The sequence below is a fragment of the Entelurus aequoreus genome, linkage group LG01, assembly GCF_033978785.1.
Source record: "Entelurus aequoreus isolate RoL-2023_Sb linkage group LG01, RoL_Eaeq_v1.1, whole genome shotgun sequence".
Lineage (NCBI taxonomy): Eukaryota > Metazoa > Chordata > Actinopteri > Syngnathiformes > Syngnathidae > Entelurus > Entelurus aequoreus.
The window spans coordinates 97,863,688-97,886,120 of NC_084731.1; the positions used below are offsets into that span (position 1 = coordinate 97,863,688).

A 22,433-nucleotide genomic window follows, 5' to 3' on the forward strand; every position below is an offset into this window, starting at 1 on the left:
CGTGACTTGTGCGCATGTGCAACATCCGGTAACGCGGATGGACAAAGGGAGAAGTGCGCGTTCTCGATGTGATCATTGAATTCGGTTGCTAGGCAACTAGGGCGGGGGGGTGTGTGTGGGGGGGTAAATCATCCGCGAAATTCAAACCGTGCAACCCCGATGGCAAGTTCAAACACAAGTTTGGGTAAATATCATCCAAAAATATATGTTTAAAAGAGTATTACGCATATTATGGGATGGATGCATGGGGAGCAGTGCAGCTGCTTATTTATGTGACATATTTACACATTTAACATCCCAAATTTAGGCTATAATATAATACATATTTCTATAATTTTCATGCTGCTAATTCAGCCTGTGCAGGATAATATTATGCATTCATATTGCATGTATAATATTAGTGTAAAAAAAATAAATTTAAAAAAATAAATACACGTTGTGGATATTATTGGGCCTGCACAAATAATATTTTACACCAGTAGATCTAAATAAATAAAAAAGTGGATTTTTTGTTCAAGTTGGTTGCAAAAAAAAAAAAAAAAAAAGACAATTTAACACACAACATGCGGCTGCTTTTCATTCTAACAAATTTATTGTGTCTCAATCAGCTCGTACGGTAACCACTACTGGAAATTAAATTACAATCAAATGATCACATCAAAAATATATACCCTAACAACGGCCAGCTTGTGATGATTTGTGCTCCTCCAGAATATAAAAAAATAAAGATGGACAAATAAGAAAAGAGAAAATAATTTTTACACAAATCCACGGGCAGGGGGGAGGCAGGGGGGGCGCAGTGGGTGGGGGAGACAAATAAATTACCGTTTGGAATAATCTATTCCACATAAAATATTCAAGGAAATCATTCTGATGAGAAAATATAAAGACAATAATTCGGATCTAGTGATCTATATTGCCGATTTTTTTTTTTTTTTTTTTTTTTTTTTTACAGAGTCGTGTTTATTAAAACCTAGCAAAGAACACTGCGTAGAAAGGGCAGCATTATTATTATTATTATTAATAGTACGTCCATACTCAGTCACACCTGGCAACACACGTTTTTCTTTTCTTCCCTTTCGCAAATAAGTGCAGCTTCATGAAGTCTTTTTTTTTTGTTTTTCCAAAATGTCTTTTGTTGGAATAACCCCCCCCCCAAAAAAAATTGGAGAAGAAGAATCCACCACGACGTCCATTAAATAATACAAAAATAAAAGCCACGGGGGTTGGGGTTGAGATCTTTGAGATCTGAAAGGGTATTTTTCAGTCTTTTTGTTTGTTTTTGGAGAAGAAGAAAAAAAATTCCCTGATCCTTCGCTTGTGGATGAGAAAACCAAAGAGGAAGTGTTGTGGATTTGCATTCTGTTTGTTAAATGCATTTAAAAAAAAAAAAAAAAAAAAAAAAAAAAAAAAGCTTGGCCCTTTGTGTCAATCAAACACACACACGGTTGTTTTGCAGGGTAGGAGAGAGAGAGGGGCATGGCAGTAATGATAATAATAATAATAGTAATAATAATAATAATAATAACACTTGATGGTGCTGGGGGGGTCTCTTGGTGTGTTTCTCAATGCGCCAAAATTACCTGGTGGAATGAACTTGTGGTTGTCACCCTCTGGTCGCTCGCCTCACTCGCATCTTTTAAGTAATCTACTAAAAAATGCCCCTGAAAGAAAAAAGCAGAAGGAACCTTTTAGGCAAAGACAATTGAGGGCCATAGAAAAAGATGCGTTTGGGGGGGGGTTTAAAAAAAAAAAAAAAAAAAAAAAAAAAAATGTTTTTGTTCTCTCTCTGCTGAAAAATATAACATTTTTTTTTTTTTTTTTTTTTTTTTTTTTTTGCAGTCTCATTCATAATCCTTTTTCACAATCACAGTATCAAAAAAAATGTAGTCTGTTGTGTGTGTGTTTTTGTTTAGTCTTAAGTGTTTTGTTCTAGGAACATTCGTTTGCAGTCCATGGAGGGGGGCGGTGTTTCTGCACTCACATTGCCGACCTGAGAGTACACATCCTCCGGCGTCTGCGCCACTCCTGGCGGCGTCATCCGCTTCTCCTTCTGCCTCCTATTGCAAAACCACACCCGGACCACCTCCTTCTCCAGCTGCAGGTTGTCCGCCAGGCCGCTGATCTCCTGCGCGGAGGGCTTGGGACACTTGAGAAAGTGGCTCTCCAGCGCGCCCTTGACGCTCACCTCGATGGAGGTGCGCTTTTTGCGCTTGCGGCCCTGCGCGGCGATCTTGTCGATGCTGGTGGGGCTGCCGGTGGTGGAGTCGGCCTCCTCCAGCCACTTGTTCAGCAGCGGCTTCAGCTTGCACATGTTCTTGAAGCTGAGCTGCAGGGCCTCGAACCTGCAGATGGTGGTCTGGGAGAAGACGTTGCCGTAGAGCGTGCCCAGCGCCAGGCCCACGTCCGCCTGCGTAAAGCCCAGCTTGATCCGCCGCTGCTTGAACTGCTTGGCGAACTGCTCCAGGTCGTCCGAGGTCGGCGTGTCGTCGTCCGAGTGCGGGTCGTGGCTGCCGCTGACGCCGCCGTGGTGCTGGTGGTGCGAGTGGTGCTGGTGGTGGTGGTGGTGGTGGCTGCCGTGGTCCAAATCCGGGGTGTCGTTGCGCACCAAGCTTGGGTGCACCAGGCTTTGGCTCCCGGGGCTGAGCATGCCGTTGACGGTGAACCCCGGCTGGGAGTAGAGGAGCGACTGCTGCTGCTGCTGCCCGCCGGATAAGGAGTTCATATGCGCCGCCGTGGTGCTGCCCCAAGTGTGAGTCTGGTGCGCCAAGTGGGGCGCCCGGTGGTGCAGCGCGGTGCCCGTGTGGAGGTCGTCCCTGGCGGCGTTCTTCACGTCCTGCTGCTGCGGGCTGGCGCCCATGCCGACCGGGCTCGACGACCAGGGTGAGCCGGCTTCGGCCGCGGCCACGGCGGCGGCGGCGGCGGCGGCGGCGGCGTGCGGGAGCGAGGTCACCCACTGGTGGGCATGGCTCAGCATGTGCCCCCCGTTGCTCGCCGCCATGGCGCCTTGCATAAAGTCACTCTGCACCATCTTGATGGAGGGGTCGCCTCGGTAGCCCCCCGAGCCCGAGGTCACCGCAGCGCTGCCCGGCTGCATGCCACCGCCTCCCGAGTCCGAGTGCACGATGGAGCCGGACGATAAGATGCTATTGCTGGCCAGATAAGGATTGGACGCCGCGGTGGCCATTCCTTCAAGCCTTATGAATATGTTTGTGGTAACCCCCCCCCCTCCCCCCCTTTTTTTTTTTTTTTTTTTTTTTTACTTCTTTCCTGCAGGAAAATTGTATCTCATGAATTATTCAAACTTGGGGTAAAAAAAAAAAAAAAAAAAAAAAGTACGTGCGTAAATACGCACCGGACAATAACAAGAAAGGAAAAAAAAACTGATTAAAATCCGCGTGCATTTACGGCATCAGTGCAGTTCTGCCAAGTCCGTGGAAAACATGCGCATAGTCCGTGTGCGAAGTTCGGGGCCCCAAGTAGAAATGTGAACATTACAATAAAAAAAGAGGCGTCCCGGGCAAACTTTGCACAAAAAAAAGTGCAAATTCGAGTCCTTAGTGGTGCTTTCTTTGGATGTTCGGAAAACAAACAAACACATGAGCAAAAGTCCTTTTTTATGTCACGTCTCTCTTCTCTTATAGCCGTGCTGAGTCTTTCTCTTTGTTCTGTTTTGATATATTTAAAGCTGCCAAACCGCAAACTCGCGTTCAAGTACAACCCGCAAGAAAACAGTCCGACGCGCTGCCGAGCAGCCGCGCCTCTCATTGGCTTGTTCGCCCCGCACCTCTCTCTCTCCAAGACCCGCCCCCTTGCCTCCCCCCCTCCCTCCCGCCAGCACAGCGGCTCGCGGATGTTTACCCTCATCCCGTCTCCTGATTGGCTGCCCGGGGGATGACTGACAGGTGCGACCAGCCAAGCTGCGGGGCTCTTGAAGCCTGCTTCCGGTGCGGTTCCGATTGGCTTACTTTTAATTGCAGCCCAAACAAACAAAAAAAAAAACCCAGTCGTAAATAAAGTGACTTTGTGGTTGACAAATAAACAAACAAATAAAAAAATAATAATAATTAAAAATCAAAAAGTTAATTCATCTGAATAATAAAAAAAAAATATTATTATTAAAAAGTATATTATTTGTTATTATATATATACATGTCAAAATATAACAAACTAACGTGAATAATCCCCACCAAAAAATGATCGTGTTATTCACGTATAAACGCACATTAATCGGGCGATGTTCCTTTACCTCAATCGCAGATGGTTTTACCTGGAAGGCGATGCGGATTCTTATACATTCATATTCAACAAATTCTCTTAACGTCGAAGCACGACAAGCGAAAAAAAAAAAAAAAAAGCAAACAAATATTTTAAAAAGAAAAACATCCAGCAATAACGCTACTAGTGCACCAACAAGGAGTGGACAACAAACAACCCCGTTATGCAACACTTTTAAGCAACATATACATTTGTGTATATATATATATATATATATATATATATATATATATATATATATATATATATATATATATATATATATATACAAATGTATACAAATGTATATGTTGCTTAAAAGTGTTATATATATATATATATATATATATATATATATATATATATATATATATATATATATATATATATATATATATATATATATATATATATATACATATATATATATATATATATATATATATATATATATATATATATATATATATATATATACATACACAAATGTATACAAATGTATATGTTGCTTAAAAGTGTTATATATATATATATATATATATATATATATATATATATATATATATATATATATATATATTTATATATATATATATATATATATATATATATATGTATATATAACATGTATATATATGTATATATACATATATATATATATATGTATATATATATATATATATATATATACATATATATATATATATATATATATATATATATATATATATATATATATATATATATATATATATATATATATATATATGTATATATACATATATATACATGTTATATATATATATATATATATATATATACATATATATATATATATATATATATATATATATACATATATATACATGTTATATATATATATATATATATATATATATATATGTATATATATGTATATATACATATATATATATATATATATATATATATATATATATATATATATATATATATATATATATATATATATATATATATATATATATATATATATATATATATATATATATATATATATATATATATATATATATATATATGTATATATACATACATTTTTATATACTGTATATATACACACACACACACATTAACACGCACGCACACACATATAAGCAATAAATCGATACCCGGAATGGGAATCTTACAACAATTCACCATCTTATTTGCTTCAGAACAATTCTCGAGTCGACACGATCCTTGAGTCAATCCGATTCTCGTAATATGTAATTTAATATGAAAAAAATGGTTATAAAAACCTTTTCAAAATAGGTTATAGGTTACAAAAGCTATATATATATATATAGATATATATACTTACATATACCGTATTTTTCGGACTATAAGTTGCAGTTTTTTCATAGTTTGGCCGGGGGTGCGACTTATACTCAGGAGCGACTTATGTGTGAAATTATTAACACATTAGCGTAAAATATCAAATAATATTATTGATGTCATTCACGTAAGAGACTAGACGTATAAGATTTCATGGGATTTAGCGATTAGGAGTGACAGATTGTTTGGTAAACGTGTAGCATGTTCTATATGTTATAGTTATTTGAATGACTCTTACCATAATATGTTACGTTAACATACCAGTTGGTTATTTATGCCTCATATAACGTACACTTATTCAGCCTGTTGTTCACTATTCTTTATTTATTTTAAATTGCCTTTCAAATGTCTATTCTTGGGGTTGGCTTTTATCAAATACATTTCCCCAAAAAATTAGACTTATATATGTTTTTTCCCTTCTTTATTATGCATTTTCGACCGGTGCAACTTACACTCTGAAAAATACGGTATATATATATATATATATATATATATATATATATATATATATATATATATATATATATATATATATATATATATATATATATATATATATATATATATATATATATATATATATATATATATATATACCACCTGCAGCGAGTAAACTTAAAAATCTATTTTCTACGACAAGTCTTTTTAAAAAATGTTTTATTCTTAACAAAAATAATAATTCATCGATTTAGAATCGGAATTCAAATGTGAATCAGTTTTTTTTTTGTGAACTCTTAATCAATAAAGAATGAAATAATAAAAACAAACAAGCCTGCGTTATTTTACATTGCCTTTCAAATGTCTATTCTCGGTGTTGGCTTTTATCAAATACATTTCCCCCCCAAAAAATGCGACTTATACTCCAGTGCGACTTATATATGTTTTTTTCCTTCTTTATTATGCATTTTCGGCCGGTGCGACTTATACTCCGAAAAATTATATATATATATATATATATATATATATATATATATATATATATATATATATATATATATATATATATATATATATATATATATATATATATATATATATATATATATATATATATATATATATATATATATATATATATATATATATATACCACCTGCAGCGAGTACACTTAAAAATCTATTTTTTACGACAATAGTACCAAAATTATTCCACGGGTCACACTTTGGACAACCATGCATTGCCATTGCACAGGTGCATACCCACATAATGCAACCCCCTCTGTGTCCACCTGCCAGGTAAAAGGCCCACCATGCAAACCCACCCCGGATTTGTACAACATGTCACGCTTTAACCCCACACACATCCTCTCCAAAGCTCCCCGACTCAAATATGGCGCAATAAGGGGACGCTAAAGGGATTTAATGGCAAATATAAAACTGCAGAGGGCCTGTGTACTCCATGCCAGTGACTCCCCCCCCCCCCCCACCCACTCTCTCTTCCCAGTGGATTTAATTTGGACTGGGCTCAAAAACCGAGGGAGCCTTGTGGATTTGTTGACATTGAATAGGCAGGGCTAAAGGGCCCTCCTTTCATTAATATACAGTGTGGATTCCTCTGTAAATTAAAGAGAAAAGAGAGAAAAAAAATCTCTGATATAAGATGTTTTTATTATTTATTTGTTTATTATAATAATACAAAAAAAAGGTCCCCAAGTTCCCTTGCTTGGGGACTCTTTTTTTATTTTGTGTGCATAAAAAAAAAAAGGAAGGCAAGGGGAGAGAGAGAGAGAGAGGGGGGGAAATCATCCCCAAGTATAACAAGAGACGAACAGTTAGTGCTGATTTTCATTTGCATAAATTTTCATATATTTTAGTGGAAAATAATAGCGGAGCAGAGGAGAGCTGCGGCTCAGTCGAGGCAGAGGGAAGAAAATCTCCGGGTGGAGCCTGCAGAGTCGCAGGGAGGACAGATGAGCATTTTAGGCTTCAACCTCTGCACTTTCTTGGACTGGAGGTAAGAAGACTGCGCCCTTTTTACGCATGTGTGTGTGCCTGTGTGTGTGTGTGTGTGTGTGTGTGTGTGTAGGGGGGTGGGGGGTGGTGTATCTCAAAAGCTTTTCATTCCTTTTATGGATATTCGAGCTCGTTTTCTGGGAGTTTCTTTTTATTCCGAGTGCGTAAAAATCAATCGCTTTTGTGCGTAAAAAGAGCATCGGTGCGCACTTTTGCATGGGGAGGAAGAGGAGCACATGCACCACATTTTAAGCAGGGATCATGAAGATAAGTACTGGTAAAGTTTGGCTAAATATTCAGCTTTTATTATTATTATTATGGTTATTTTTTTGTAATGATTGATATTTTAAAGGGGTGACGTTTCATTCCATGATGGCACCTTTTTTTTTTTGGAGTCTGACTTGGCTCCCTCTTTCTCACGGGTGAACTCTCCTCTTGCTCCATTGATGCAGGGAGCGCATTTCTCAAGCCAGCGCTTGGTCGCCATGGTGAGAGCAATAAAAAAAAAAAGAAGAAGAAAAAGGGGGTGTTCAAGGCGGGGGGGGTTGTGGGGTGACACCGGTCCCATTAAGCTGTATGTTTGCGCGCAGGAGAATAAAGGAGCCTTTTTGGTGTTCTGCAAGTTACGCACTGAGTTGATTTTAATTTAAATCACTTGGTCAATTTTTGTAGCAGCCGAGCCGAAACAATGCAGCTTTTTTTTCCCTTCATAATAAGAGTCAAATTATCAGTAATCCAGTAATATAGAAAGTGGACGCGCAATAAAGAGGCCGCCAGGTGTCGCGCTGACTCATCACCACTGATGCAAAAGTCTTTTTTTTATACACCCTTTTATGTATTTGACGCTTTTTATTGTTCCACAATATATCACGTTTAAGCCTAACTTTAATGACTTATTATAGTTACCCGAATTGGATGTTGGAATACAAATTAAGCGCATTTTGGTAGCGCAAACACAAACGAGAGTGACAAAACGAATGCTAATTAATTTGCAAAATACAAATGAATAAATAAATAACAATATTTATTAAGGTTTTAATGCGTCGGTGCACGCAGGATGTATCAATGACAGCTGATATGCAAATGTCCAGTAATTAGACAGGCCCCTGCGCGCTCCAGACGAGACCATCTGCAGCCAGCAGCTCTTTGTGCAAACATATGTAAGCGCTGACTTTAAGAATTAGTGGCAAACGAGGCCCGGGCAGGACTCATGAATCATCTCGGAAATTAGTGAGCGGTGCAATTTTCTCTCGCCCATGCGTATATGCGCCACTTGGTTGTTGCCGCTGCGCCATTTGCTGCAACAGTGCGCACACTGCAACCAGCTATACGCTGCATGTTATTGGCGTGCACCTTTACCATGTGTATACCTTTGCAGCAGAGCTGGGCAAATATTTGGACTCGGGGGCCACGTTGATAGAAAAAATGTGTCTGAGGGGGGCCAATGTGGATGTGTGTATAAATTATATATACACATTTAGCTGTTACTCAATAAAAGTCGCAATTTCACAAGAAAAGCTTAACATTTTGGCAGTTTTATGAAACCCAAAATGCTGCCTATTACAGGTAATGCAAATAATACACAAATACCTCAACATTTTACGAGAAAAAGTAAACATTTGTGCAACGATGGGATGAAAGTTGGAATTTTATTCAATAAAAGTCGCAATTTCACAAGAAAAGCTTAACATTTTGGCAATTTTATGAAACCCAAAATGCTGCCTATTACAGGTAATACAAATAATACACAAACACCTCAACATTTTAAGAGAAAAACCAAACATTTGTGCAACGATGTGATGAAAGTTGGAATTTTACTCAATAAAAGTCGCAATTTCACAGGAAAAGCTTAACATTTTGGCAGTTTTATGAAACCCAAAATGCTGCCTATTACAGGTAATGCAAATAATACACAAATACCTCAACATTTTACGAGAAAAACTAAATATTTGTGCAACGATGTGATGAAAGTTGGAATTTTACTCAATAAAAGTCGCAATTTCACAAGAAAAGCTTACAATTTTCGCAATTTTATGAAACCTAAAATGCTGCCTATTACAGGTAATGCAAATAATACACAAATACCTCAACATTTTACGAGAAAAACCAAACATTTGTGCAACGATGTGATGAAAGTTGGAATTTTACTCAATAAAAGTCGCAATTTCACAAGAAAAGCTTAACATTTTGGCAGTTTTATGAAACCCAAAATGCTGCCTAATACAGATAATGCAAATAATACACAAATACCTCAAAATTTTACAAGAAAAACTAAACATTTGTGCAATGATGTGATGAAAGTTGGAATTTTACTCAATAAAAGTCACAATTTCACAAGAAAAGCTTAACATTTTTGCAATTTTATGAAACCCAAAATGCTGCCTATTACAGGTAATGCAAATAATACACAAATACCTCAACATTTTACGAGAAAAACCAAACATTTGTGCAACGATGTGATGAAAGTTGGAATTTTACTCAATAAAAGTCGCAATTTCACAAGAAAAGCTTAACATTTTGGCAGTTTTATGAAACCCAAAATGCTGCCTATTACAGGTAATGCAAATAATACACAAATACCTCAACATTTTACAAGACAAACTAAACATTTGTGCAACGATGTGACGAAAGTTGGAATTTTACTCAATAAAAGTCCCAATTTCACAAGAAAAACGTAACATTTTGGCAGTTTTATGAAACCCAAAATGCTTCCTATTACAGGTAATGCAAATAATACACAAATACCTCTACATTTTACGAGAAAAAGTAAACATTTGTGCAACGATGTGATGAAAGTTGGAATTTTACTCAATAAAAGTCGCAATTTCACAAGAAAAGCTTACAATTTTGGCAGTTTTATGAAACCCAAAATGCTGCCTATTACAGGTAATGCAAATAATACACAAATACCTCAACATTTTACGAGAAAAACCAAACATTTGTGCAACGATGTGATGAAAGTTGGAATTTTACTTAATAAAAGTCGCAATTTCACAAGAAAAGCTTAACATTTTGGCAATTTTATGAAACCCAAAATGCTGCCTATTATAGGTAATGCAAATAATACACAAATATCTCAACATTTTACGAGAAAAACCAAACATTTGTGCAACGATGTGATGAAAGTTGGAATTTTACTCAATAAAAGTCCCAATTTCACAAGAAAAACTTAACATTTTGGCAAATTTATGAAACCCAAAATGCTGCCTATTACAGGTAATGCAAATAATACACAAATACCTCAACATTTTACGAGAAAAACTAAACATTTGTGCAACGATGTGATGAAAGTTGGAATTTTACTCAATAAAAGTCGCAATTTCAAAAGAAAAGCTTACAATTTTGGCAGTTTTATGAAACCCAAAATGCTGCCTATTACAGGTAATGCAAATAATACACAAATACCTCAAAATTTTACGAGAAAAAGTAAACATTTGTGCAACGATGTGATGAAAGTTGGAATTTTTTTCAATAAAAGTCGCAATTTCACAAGAAAAGCTTACAATTTTGGCAATTTTATGAAACCCAAAATGCTGCCTATTACAGGTAATGCAAATAATACAGAAATACCTCAACATTTAAGAGAAAAACCAAACATTTGTGCAACGATGAGATGAAAGTTGGAATTTTACTCAATAAAAGTCGCAATTTCACAGGAAAAGCTTAACATTTTGGCAGTTTTATGAAACCCAAAGTGCTGCATATTACAGGTAATGCAAATAATACACAAATACCTCAACATTTTACGAGAAAAAGTAAACATTTGTGCAACAATGTGATGAAAGTTGGAATTTTACTCAATAAAAGTCGCAATTTCACAAGAAAAGCTTAACATTTTGGCAGTTTTATGAAACCCAAAATGCTGCCTATTACAGGTAATGCAAATAATACACAAATACCTCAACATTTTACGAGAAAAACCAAACATTTGTGCAACGATGTGATGAAAGTTGGAATTTTACTCAATAAAAGTCGCAATTTCACAAGAAAAGCTTAACATTTTGGCAGTTTTATGAAACCCAAAATGCTGCCTATTACAGGTAATGCAAATAATACACTAATACCTCAACATTTTACGAGAAAAAGTAAACATTTGTACAACGATGTGATGAAAGTTGGAATTTTACTCAATAAAAGTCGCAATTTCACAAGAAAAGCTTAACATTTTGGCAGTTTTATGAAACCCAAAATGCTGCCTATTACAGGTAATGCAAATAATACACAAATACCTCAACATTTTACGAGAAAAACTAAATATTTGTGCAACGATAAGATTAAAGTTGGAATTTTACTCAATAAAAGTCGCAATTTCACAAGAAAAGCTTAACATTTTGGCAATATTATGAAACCCAAAATGCTGCCTATTACAGGTAATGCAAATAATACACAAATACCTCAACATTTTACGAGAAAAAGTAAACATTTGTACAACGATGTGATGAAAGTTGGAATTTTACTCAATAAAAGTCGCAATTTCACAAGAAAAGCTTAACATTTTGGCAGTTTTATGAAACCCTAAATGCTGCCTATTACAGGTAATGCAAATAATACACAAATACCTCAACATTTTACGATAAGAAGTAAACATTTGTGCAACGATATGATGAAAGTTGGAATTTTACTCAATAAAAGTCGCAATTTCACAAGAAAAGCTTAAAATTTTGGCAGTTTTATGAAACCCAAAATGCTGCCTATTACAGGTAATGCAAATAATACACAAATACCTCAACATTTTACGAGAAAAACTAAATCTTTGTGCAACGATGAGATTAAAGTTGGAATTTTACTCAATAAAAGTCGCAATTTCACAAGAAAAGCTTAACATTTTGGCAATATTATGAAACCCAAAATGCTGCCTATTACAGGTAATGCAAATAATACACAAATAACTCAACATTTTACGGGAAAAAGTAAACATTTGTGCAACGATGTGATGAAAGTTGGAATTTTACTCAATAAAAGTCGCAATTTCACAAGAAAAGCTTAACATTTTGGCAGTTTTATGAAACCCTAAATGCTGCCTATTACAGGTAATGCAAATAATACACAAATACCTCAACATTTTACGATAAAAAGTAAACATTTGTGCAACGATATGATGAAAGTTGGAATTTTACTCAATAAAAGTCGCAATTTCACAATAAAAGCTTAAAATTTTGGCAGTTTTATGAAACCCAAAATGCTGCATATTACAGGTAATGCAAATAATACACAAATACCTTAACATTTTACGAGAGAAACTAAATATTTGTGCAACGATGGGATGAAAGTTGGAATTTACTCAATAAAAGTCGCAATTTCACAAGAAAAGCTTAACATTTTGGCAGTTTTATGAAACCCAAAATGCTGCCTATTAAAGGTAATGCAAATAATACACAAATACCTCAAAATTTTACAAGAAAAACTAAACATTTGTGCAATGATGTGATGAAAGTTGGAATTTTTCTCAATAAAAGTCGCAATCTCACAAGAAAAGCTTAAAAAGTCGCAATTTCACAAGAAAAGCTTAAATTGTTGGCAATTTTATGAAACCCAAAATGCTGCCTATTACAGGTAATGCAAATAATACACAAATACCTCAACATTTTACGAGAAAAACCAAACATTTGTGCAACGATGTGATGAAAGTTGGAATTTTACTCAATAAAAGTCGCAATTTCACAAGAAAAGCTTAAAATTTTGGCAGTTTTATGAAACCCAAAATGCTGCCTATTACAGGTAATGCAAATAATACACAAATACCTCAACATTTTACCAGAAAAACTAAACATTTGTGCAACGATGTGACGAAAGTTGGAATTTTACTCAATAAAAGTCCCAATTTCACAAGAAAAACGTAACATTTTGGCAGTTTTATGAAACCCAAAATGCTGCCTATTACAGGTAATGCAAATAATACACAAATACCTCAACATTTTACGAGAAAAAGTAAACATTTGTGCAACGACGTGATGAAAGTTGGAATTTTACTCAATAAAAGTTGCAATTTCACAAGAAAAACTTAAAAAGTCGCAATTTCACAAGAAAAGCTTAAATTGTTGGCAATTTTATGAAACCCAAAATGCTGCCTATTACAGGTAATGCAAATAATACACAAATACCTCAACATTTTACGAGAAAAACCAAACATTTGTGCAACGATGTGATGAAAGTTGGAATTTTACTCAATAAAAGTCGCAATTTCACAAGAAAAGCTTAAAATTTTGGCAGTTTTATGAAACCCAAAATGCTGCCTATTACAGGTAATGCAAATAATACACAAATACCTCAACATTTTACCAGAAAAACTAAACATTTGTGCAACGATGTGACGAAAGTTGGAATTTTACTCAATAAAAGTCGCAATTTCACAAGAAAAGCTTAAAATTTTGGCAGTTTTATGAAACCCAAAATGCTGCCTATTACAGGTAATGCAAATAATACACAAATACCTCAACATTTTACGAGAAAAACTAAATCTTTGTGCAACGATGAGATTAAAGTTGGAATTTTACTCAATAAAAGTCGCAATTTCACAAGAAAAGCTTAACATTTTGGCAATATTATGAAACCCAAAATGCTGCCTATTACAGGTAATGCAAATAATACACAAATAACTCAACATTTTACGGGAAAAAGTAAACATTTGTGCAACGATGTGATGAAAGTTGGAATTTTACTCAATAAAAGTCGCAATTTCACAAGAAAAGCTTAACATTTTGGCAGTTTTATGAAACCCTAAATGCTGCCTATTACAGGTAATGCAAATAATACACAAATACCTCAACATTTTACGATAAAAAGTAAACATTTGTGCAACGATATGATGAAAGTTGGAATTTTACTCAATAAAAGTCGCAATTTCACAAGAAAAGCTTAAAATTTTGGCAGTTTTATGAAACCCAAAATGCTGCATATTACAGGTAATGCAAATAATACACAAATACCTTAACATTTTACGAGAGAAACTAAATATTTGTGCAACGATGGGATGAAAGTTGGAATTTACTCAATAAAAGTCGCAATTTCACAAGAAAAGCTTAACATTTTGGCAGTTTTATGAAACCCAAAATGCTGCCTATTAAAGGTAATGCAAATAATACACAAATACCTCAAAATTTTACAAGAAAAACTAAACATTTGTGCAATGATGTGATGAAAGTTGGAATTTTTCTCAATAAAAGTCGCAATTTCACAAGAAAAGCTTAAAAAGTCGCAATTTCACAAGAAAAGCTTAAATTGTTGGCAATTTTATGAAACCCAAAATGCTGCCTATTACAGGTAATGCAAATAATACACAAATACCTCAACATTTTACGAGAAAAACCAAACATTTGTGCAACGATGTGATGAAAGTTGGAATTTTACTCAATAAAAGTCGCAATTTCACAAGAAAAGCTTAAAATTTTGGCAGTTTTATGAAACCCAAAATGCTGCCTATTACAGGTAATGCAAATAATACACAAATACCTCAACATTTTACCAGAAAAACTAAACATTTGTGCAACGATGTGACGAAAGTTGGAATTTTACTCAATAAAAGTCCCAATTTCACAAGAAAAACGTAACATTTTGGCAGTTTTATGAAACCCAAAATGCTGCCTATTACAGGTAATGCAAATAATACACAAATACCTCAACATTTTACGAGAAAAAGTAAACATTTGTGCAACGACGTGATGAAAGTTGGAATTTTACTCAATAAAAGTTGCAATTTCACAAGAAAAACTTAAAAAGTCGCAATTTCACAAGAAAAGCTTAAATTGTTGGCAATTTTATGAAACCCAAAATGCTGCCTATTACAGGTAATGCAAATAATACACAAATACCTCAATATTTTACGAGAAAAACCAAACATTTTTGCAACGATGTGATGAAAGTTGGAATTTTACTCAATAAAAGTCGCAATTTCACAAGAAAAGCTTAAAACTTTGGCAGTTTTATGAAACCCAAAATGCTGCCTATTACAGGTAATGCAAATAATACACAAATACCTCAACATTTTACCAGAAAAACTAAACATTTGTGCAACGATGTGACGAAAGTTGGAATTTTACTCAATAAAAGTCGCAATTTCACAAGAAAAGCTTAAAATTTTGGCAGTTTTATGAAACCCAAAATGCTGCCTATTACAGGTAATGCAAATAATACACAAATACCTCAACATTTTACGAGAAAAACTAAATATTTGTGCAACGATGTGATGAAAGTTGGAATTTACTCAATAAAAGTCGCAATTTCACAAGAAAAGCTTAACATTTTGGCAATATTATGAAACCCAAAATGCTGCCTATACAGGTAATGCAAATAATACACAAATACCTCAACATTTTACGAGAAAAAGTAAACATTTGTGCAACGATGTGATGAAAGTTGGAATTTTACTCAATAAAAGTCGCAATTTCACAAGAAAAGCTTAACATTTTGGCAGTTTTATGAAACCCAAAATGCTGCCTATTACAGGTAATGCAAATAATACACAAATACCTCAACATTTTACGAGAAAAACTAAATATTTGTGCAACGATGTGATGAAAGTTGGAATTTTACTCAATAAAAGTCGCAATTTCACAAGAAAAGCTTAAAAAGTCGCCATTTCACAAGAAAAGCTTAAATTGTTGGCAATTTTATGAAACCCAAAATGCTGCCTATTACAGGTAATGCAAATAATACACAAATACCTCAACATTTTACGAGAAAAACCAAACATTTGTGCAACGATGTGATGAAAGTTGGAATTTTACTCAATAAAAGTCGCAATTTCACAAGAAAAGCTTAAAATTTTGGCAGTTTTATGAAACCCAAAATGCTGCCTATTACAGGTAATGCAAATAATACACTAATACCTCAACATTTTACCAGAAAAACTAAACATTTGGGCAACGATGTGACGAAAGTTGGAATTTTACTCAATAAAAGTCCCAATTTCACAAGAAAAACATAACATTTTGGCAGTTTTATGAAACCCAAAATGCTGCCTATTACAGGTAATGCAAATAATACACAAATACCTCAAAATTTTACGAGAAAAAGTAAACATTTGTGCAACGACGTGATGAAAGTTGGAATTTTACTCAATAAAAGTCGCAATTTCACAAGAAAAACTTAACATTTTGGCAAATTTATGAAACCCAAAATGCTGCCTATTACAGGTAATGCAAATAATACACAAATACCTCAACATTTTACGATAAAAAGTAAACATTTGTGCAACGATGTGATGAAAGTTGGAATTTTACTCAATAAAAGTCGCAATTTCACAAGAAAAGCTTAAAATTTTGGCAGTTTTATGAAACCCAAAATGCTGCCTATTACAGGTAATGCAAATAATACACAAATACCTCAACATTTTACGAGAAAAACGAAATATTTGTGCAACGATGTGATGAAAGTTGGAATTTACTCAATAAAAGTCGCAATTTCACAAGAAAAGCTTAACATTTTGGCAATATTATGAAACCCAAAATGCTGCCTATACAGCTAATGCAAATAATACACGAATACCTCAACATTTTACGAGAAAAAGTAAACATTTGTGCAACGATGTGATGAAAGTTGGAATTTTACTCAATAAAAGTCGCAATTTCACAAGAAAAGCTTAACATTTTGGCAGTTTTATGAAACTCAAAATGCTGCCTATTACAGGTAATGCAAATAATACACAAATACCTCAACATTTTATGAGAAAAACTAAATATTTGTGCAACGATGTGATGAAAGTTGGAATTTTACTCAATAAAAGTCGCAATTTCACAAGAAAAGCTTAAAATTTTGGCAGTTTTATGAAACCCAAAATGCTGCCTATTACAGGTAATGCAAATAATACACAAATACCTCAACATTTTACGAGAAAAACGAAATATTTGTGCAACGATGTGATGAAAGTTGGAATTTACTCAATAAAAGTCGCAATTTCACAAGAAAAGCTTAACATTTTGGCAATATTATGAAACCCAAAATGCTGCCTATACAGCTAATGCAAATAATACACAAATACCTCAACATTTTACGAGAAAAAGTAAACATTTGTGCAACGATGTGATGAAAGTTGGAATTTTACTCAATAAAAGTCGCAATTTCACAAGAAAAGGTTAACATTTTGGCAGTTTTATGAAACCCAAAATGCTGCCTATTACAGGTAATGCAAATAATACACAAATACCTCAACATTTTATGAGAAAAACTAAATATTTGTGCAACGATGTGATTAAAGTTGGAATTTTACTCAATAAAAGTCGCAATTTCACAAGAAAAGCTTAACATTTTGGCAATATTATGAAACCCAAAATGCTGCCTATTACAGGTAATGCAAATAATACACAAATACCTCAACATTTTACGAGAAAAAGTAAACATTTGTGCAACGATGTGATGAAAGTTGGAATTTTACTCAATTAAAGTCGCAATTTCCCAAGAAAAGCTTAACATTTTGGCAGTTTTATGAAACCCAAAATGCTGCCTATTAAAGGTAATGCAAATAATACACAAATACCTCAACATTTTACAAGAAAAACTAAACATTTGTGCAACGATGTGACGAATGTTGGAATTTTACTCAATAAAAGTCGCAATTTCACAAGAAAAGCTTAAAATTTTGGCAATTTTATGAAACCCAAAATGCTGCCTATTACAGGTAATGCAAATAATACACAAACACCTCAAAATTTTACAAGAAAAACAAAACATTTATGCAATGATGTGATGAAAGTTGGAATTTTACTCAATAAAAGTTGCAATTTCACAAGAAAAGCTTAACATTTTGGCAATTTTATGAAACCCAAAATGCTGCCTATTACTGGTAATGCAAATAATACACAAATACCTCAAAATTTTACAAGAAAAACAAAACATTTATGCAATGATGTGATGAAAGTTGGAATTTTACTCAATAAAAGTCGCAATTTCACAAGAAAAACTTATAATTTTGGCAGTTTTATGAAACCCAAAATGCTGCCTATTACAGGTAATGCAAATAATACACAAATACTTCAACATTTTACGAGAAAAACAAAACATTTATGCAATGATGTGATGAAAGTTGTAATTTTACTCAATAAAAGTCGCAATTTCACAAGAAAAGCTTAAAATTTTGGCAGTTTGATGAAATACAAAATGCTGCCTATTACAGGTAATGCAAATAATACACAAACACCTCAACATTTTATGAGAAAAACTAAATATTTGTGCAATGATGTGATGAAAGTTGGAATTTTACTCAATAAAAGTCGCAATTTCACAAGAAAAGCTTAAAATGTTGGCAGTTTTATGAAATTCAAAATGCTGCCTATTAAAGGTAATGCAAATAATACACAAATACCTCAACATTTTACAAGAAAAACTAAACATTTGTGCAATGATGTGATGAAAGTTGGAATTTTACTCAATAAAAGTCGCAATTTCACAAGAAAAACTTAAAATTTTAGCAATTTTATGAAACCCAAAATGCTGCCTATTACAGGTAATGCAAATAATACACAAATACCTCAACATTTTACAAGAAAAACAAAAAATTTGTGCAATGATGTGCTGAAAGTTGGAATTTTATTTAATAAAAGTCGCAATTTCACAAAAAAAACTTAAAATTGTGTCAATTTTATGAAACCCAAAATGCTGCCTATTACAGGTAATGCAAATAATACACAAATACCTCAACATTTCTGTGCAGTACATGTGTTTGGGTCCCTTTTTTAAAATAATTTATGAACGCTAATACCAAAAGTCACAATGTCAGATAGAATTCTAAAAAAGTTACGACAGACCACCTCGCAAAAAACAAAGTTTTTTACTGAATGAGACTCCCAAAATGTACACTAAAATAAAGAAAGTGGGATTTACAATATGAACTACGAACAATAAAACACTGAATATTAACAACATAGCTCCTCGATAGACATATTTTACAATCAGGCAAAACACAACAAAAATGTAACAAACAGCAAAATATGAATGCAAAATGTAATAAACACCTACAATATGATATATTATCACTTTTATGCAGAAATGAGTTGTATGAATTTGCTTCCGCATCTGTTTGCGTTTCGAGCTGGCTGCTCCGAAAACACACCTGCGGGCCGTGTTTTGCCCGGATCTGCTTTACAAGGTAACTACACTGGGCGGATTTTCACCAAGAAACATGTTTTTTTTTCTTAAGCTAAAATGCATTTTTATTTATATTAAACCACATTTTTATCTTGAGATGAACAAAAAAAACATGAGCAAAAATATATTTAGTTGTGCTCAGAGAAGCCAGATTTGGGTGAGCATGGTTACTATATTCAGATTGAATGGATGCAATCCCTGCCATTTTTAATTATGGCCCACTTAAATTGCCTATAGGCTGCATAATTTATATTCCCTGTATGTGGAAGCACATACGTGGAGTGCAAGCTCACGTATAGGCCCGCCTTTGATTTACAGCCGGAATTTAACTTGGGAGCACTTAAACGATAATGTGATCACTATACTGTTAATTAAATGGCCCCACACACTCCATATCCGAGTAAGCATTAAACACGTCTTCACGTTCCAGACATCATTTCTTCCTCTAATTCAAGCAACACCCGCTCCATACACTGCGAAAACTGAAATCTAAGTAAGATGAAATATCTCAAATAAGGGTGATATTTGCTTATTTTCTGTCTGATAAGATAATTCTTCTCACTAAGCAGATTTGATGTTAGAGTGTTTTACTTGTTTTAAGGGTTTTGGCCCTAAATGATGTCAGTAAGATATTACAGCTTGTTGCTGAGATTTGATGAGCTATATTGAGTAAAACATGCTTGAAACTAGAATATCAACTGTAGCAAAGCTGTGTCATCAACACTCACAAGTATAGAACTACTTTTTTTTAAAGTTGTCATTTCTTATTTCAAGAATGAAATAAAAAAATATTTGGACACAATTGTGTCTCATAATTAAAACAGATGGACTTTGCTGTTTTATTTTCAATGAAACAATAGAAAATACGTACTCATAAAGTAGTGCACTTGTTATTAGTGAGAATATACTTATTTTAAGGTATTTTTGGGTTCATTGAAGTTAGCTAAATTGACTTGTTTTGGAAAGTCTTGACAAGCCAAATGTTCTTGTTCTATTGGCAGATAATTTTGCTTACTTCAAATAAAATACCCCTAATTTTTGTATTTTTTTTTTCTTGTTTTTGAACACTGACTTTTCGCAGTGTCGTTATTGATATTTTATTAATGAGAGTTGCAGCATACTGGGCTACACATTCAGGTCTTTGCAATAGGGCTTATTATTATAGGGATTATTATAATAGTTCAAATCAGATTAATCACAGTTTTGAATTTAGATTAATCAGGATTAATCCCAAAGACAAACTTTATTGATCCACTAGGGAAATTGTTCCACACAGGATGGAAAGTGTAAGGATGGAAAGGATAATAGGTATAAAGTAGACCAAAACTGTACCGTAGTAGCAATATAAAATATAACATATACCGTATTTTTCGGAGTATAAGTCGCACCGGAGTATAAGTCGCACCGGCCGAAAATGCATGATAAAGAAGGAAAAAACATATATAAGTCGCACTGGAGTATAAGTCGCATTTTTGGGGGAAATGTATTTGATAAAAGCCAACACCAAGAATAGACATTTGAAAGGCAATTTAAAATGTCTAAAGAATAGTGAACAACAGGCTGAATAAGTGTACGTTATATGAGGCATAAATAACCAACTGGTATGTTAACATAACATATAATGGTAAGAGTCATTCAAATAACTATAACATATAGAACATGCTATACGTTTACCAAACTATCTGTCACTCCTAATCGCTAAATCCCATGAAATCTTATACGTCTAGTCTCTTACGTGAATGAGCTACATAATATTATTGGATATTTTACGGTAATGTGTTCATCATTTCACACATAAGTCGCTCCCGAGTATAAGTCGCACCCCCGGCCAAACTATTAAAAAAAACTGCGACTTATAGTCTGGAAAATACGGAATGTAATATTTACATATTATATATACAGTATATAATATATACAGATATATTATATTATTATAATGTATCGGGGATGTGTAGCTTGGTTGGTAGAGCGGCCGTGCCAGCAACTTGAGGGTTCCAGGTTTGATCCCCGCTTCCGCCATCCTCGTCGCTGCCGTTGTGTCCTTGGGCAAGGCACTTTACCCACCAGCTCCCATGCAGTGCCACCCACACTGGTTTAAATGTAACTTAGGTATTGGGTTTCACTATGTAAAAGCGCTTTGAGTCACTGGAGAAAAGCGCTATATGAATATAATTCACTTCACTTATTATATTATATTTTTGTATAATATATACAATATATAACAAATCCCAATTACCGTATTTTTCTGACCAAAAGTCGCAGTATTTTCATAGTTTGGCCGGAGGTGCGACTTATACTCATGAGCGACTTATGTGTGAAATTATTAACACATTAGCGTAAAATATCAAATAATATTATTTAGCTCATTCACGTAAGAGACTAGACACAGGGGTCACCAACCTTTTTAAAACCAAGAGCTACTTCTTGGGTGCTGATTAATGCGAAGGGCTACCAGTTTGATACACACTTAAATAAATTGTCACAAATAGCCAATTTTCTGAATTTACCTTTAACTTTATGTTATTATTAATAATTAATGATATTTACACTTAATTGAACGATTTAAAAGAGGAGAAAACACGAAAAAAATGACAATAAAATTTTGATACATAGTTTACCTTTATTTCGACTCTTTAAAATTCAAAATTCAACCGAAAAAAAGAAGAGAAAAACTAGCTAATTCGAATCTTTTTGAAAAAATTTAAAAAATAATTTATGGAACATCATAAATAATTTTTCCTGATTAAGATTAATTTTAGAATTTTGATGACATGTTTTAAATAGGTTAAA

General features: G+C 33.9%; 1 protein-coding gene across 1 annotated transcript; it reads right to left on the reverse strand.

Annotated features, from left to right (window-relative positions):
• Positions 1-541: 541 nt before the first annotated feature.
• Positions 542-3,190, reverse strand: pou3f3b (POU class 3 homeobox 3b). Its single transcript, XM_062040491.1, has 2 exons — positions 1,985-3,190; positions 542-1,664 (listed from the first exon to the last, which is right to left on the reverse strand). Exons 1-2 carry the CDS (start codon positions 3,185-3,187, stop codon positions 1,566-1,568), a joined length of 1,302 nt encoding a protein of 433 aa, XP_061896475.1. The 5' UTR covers positions 3,188-3,190; the 3' UTR covers positions 542-1,565.
• Between the last annotated feature and the right edge of the window lie 19,243 nt (positions 3,191-22,433).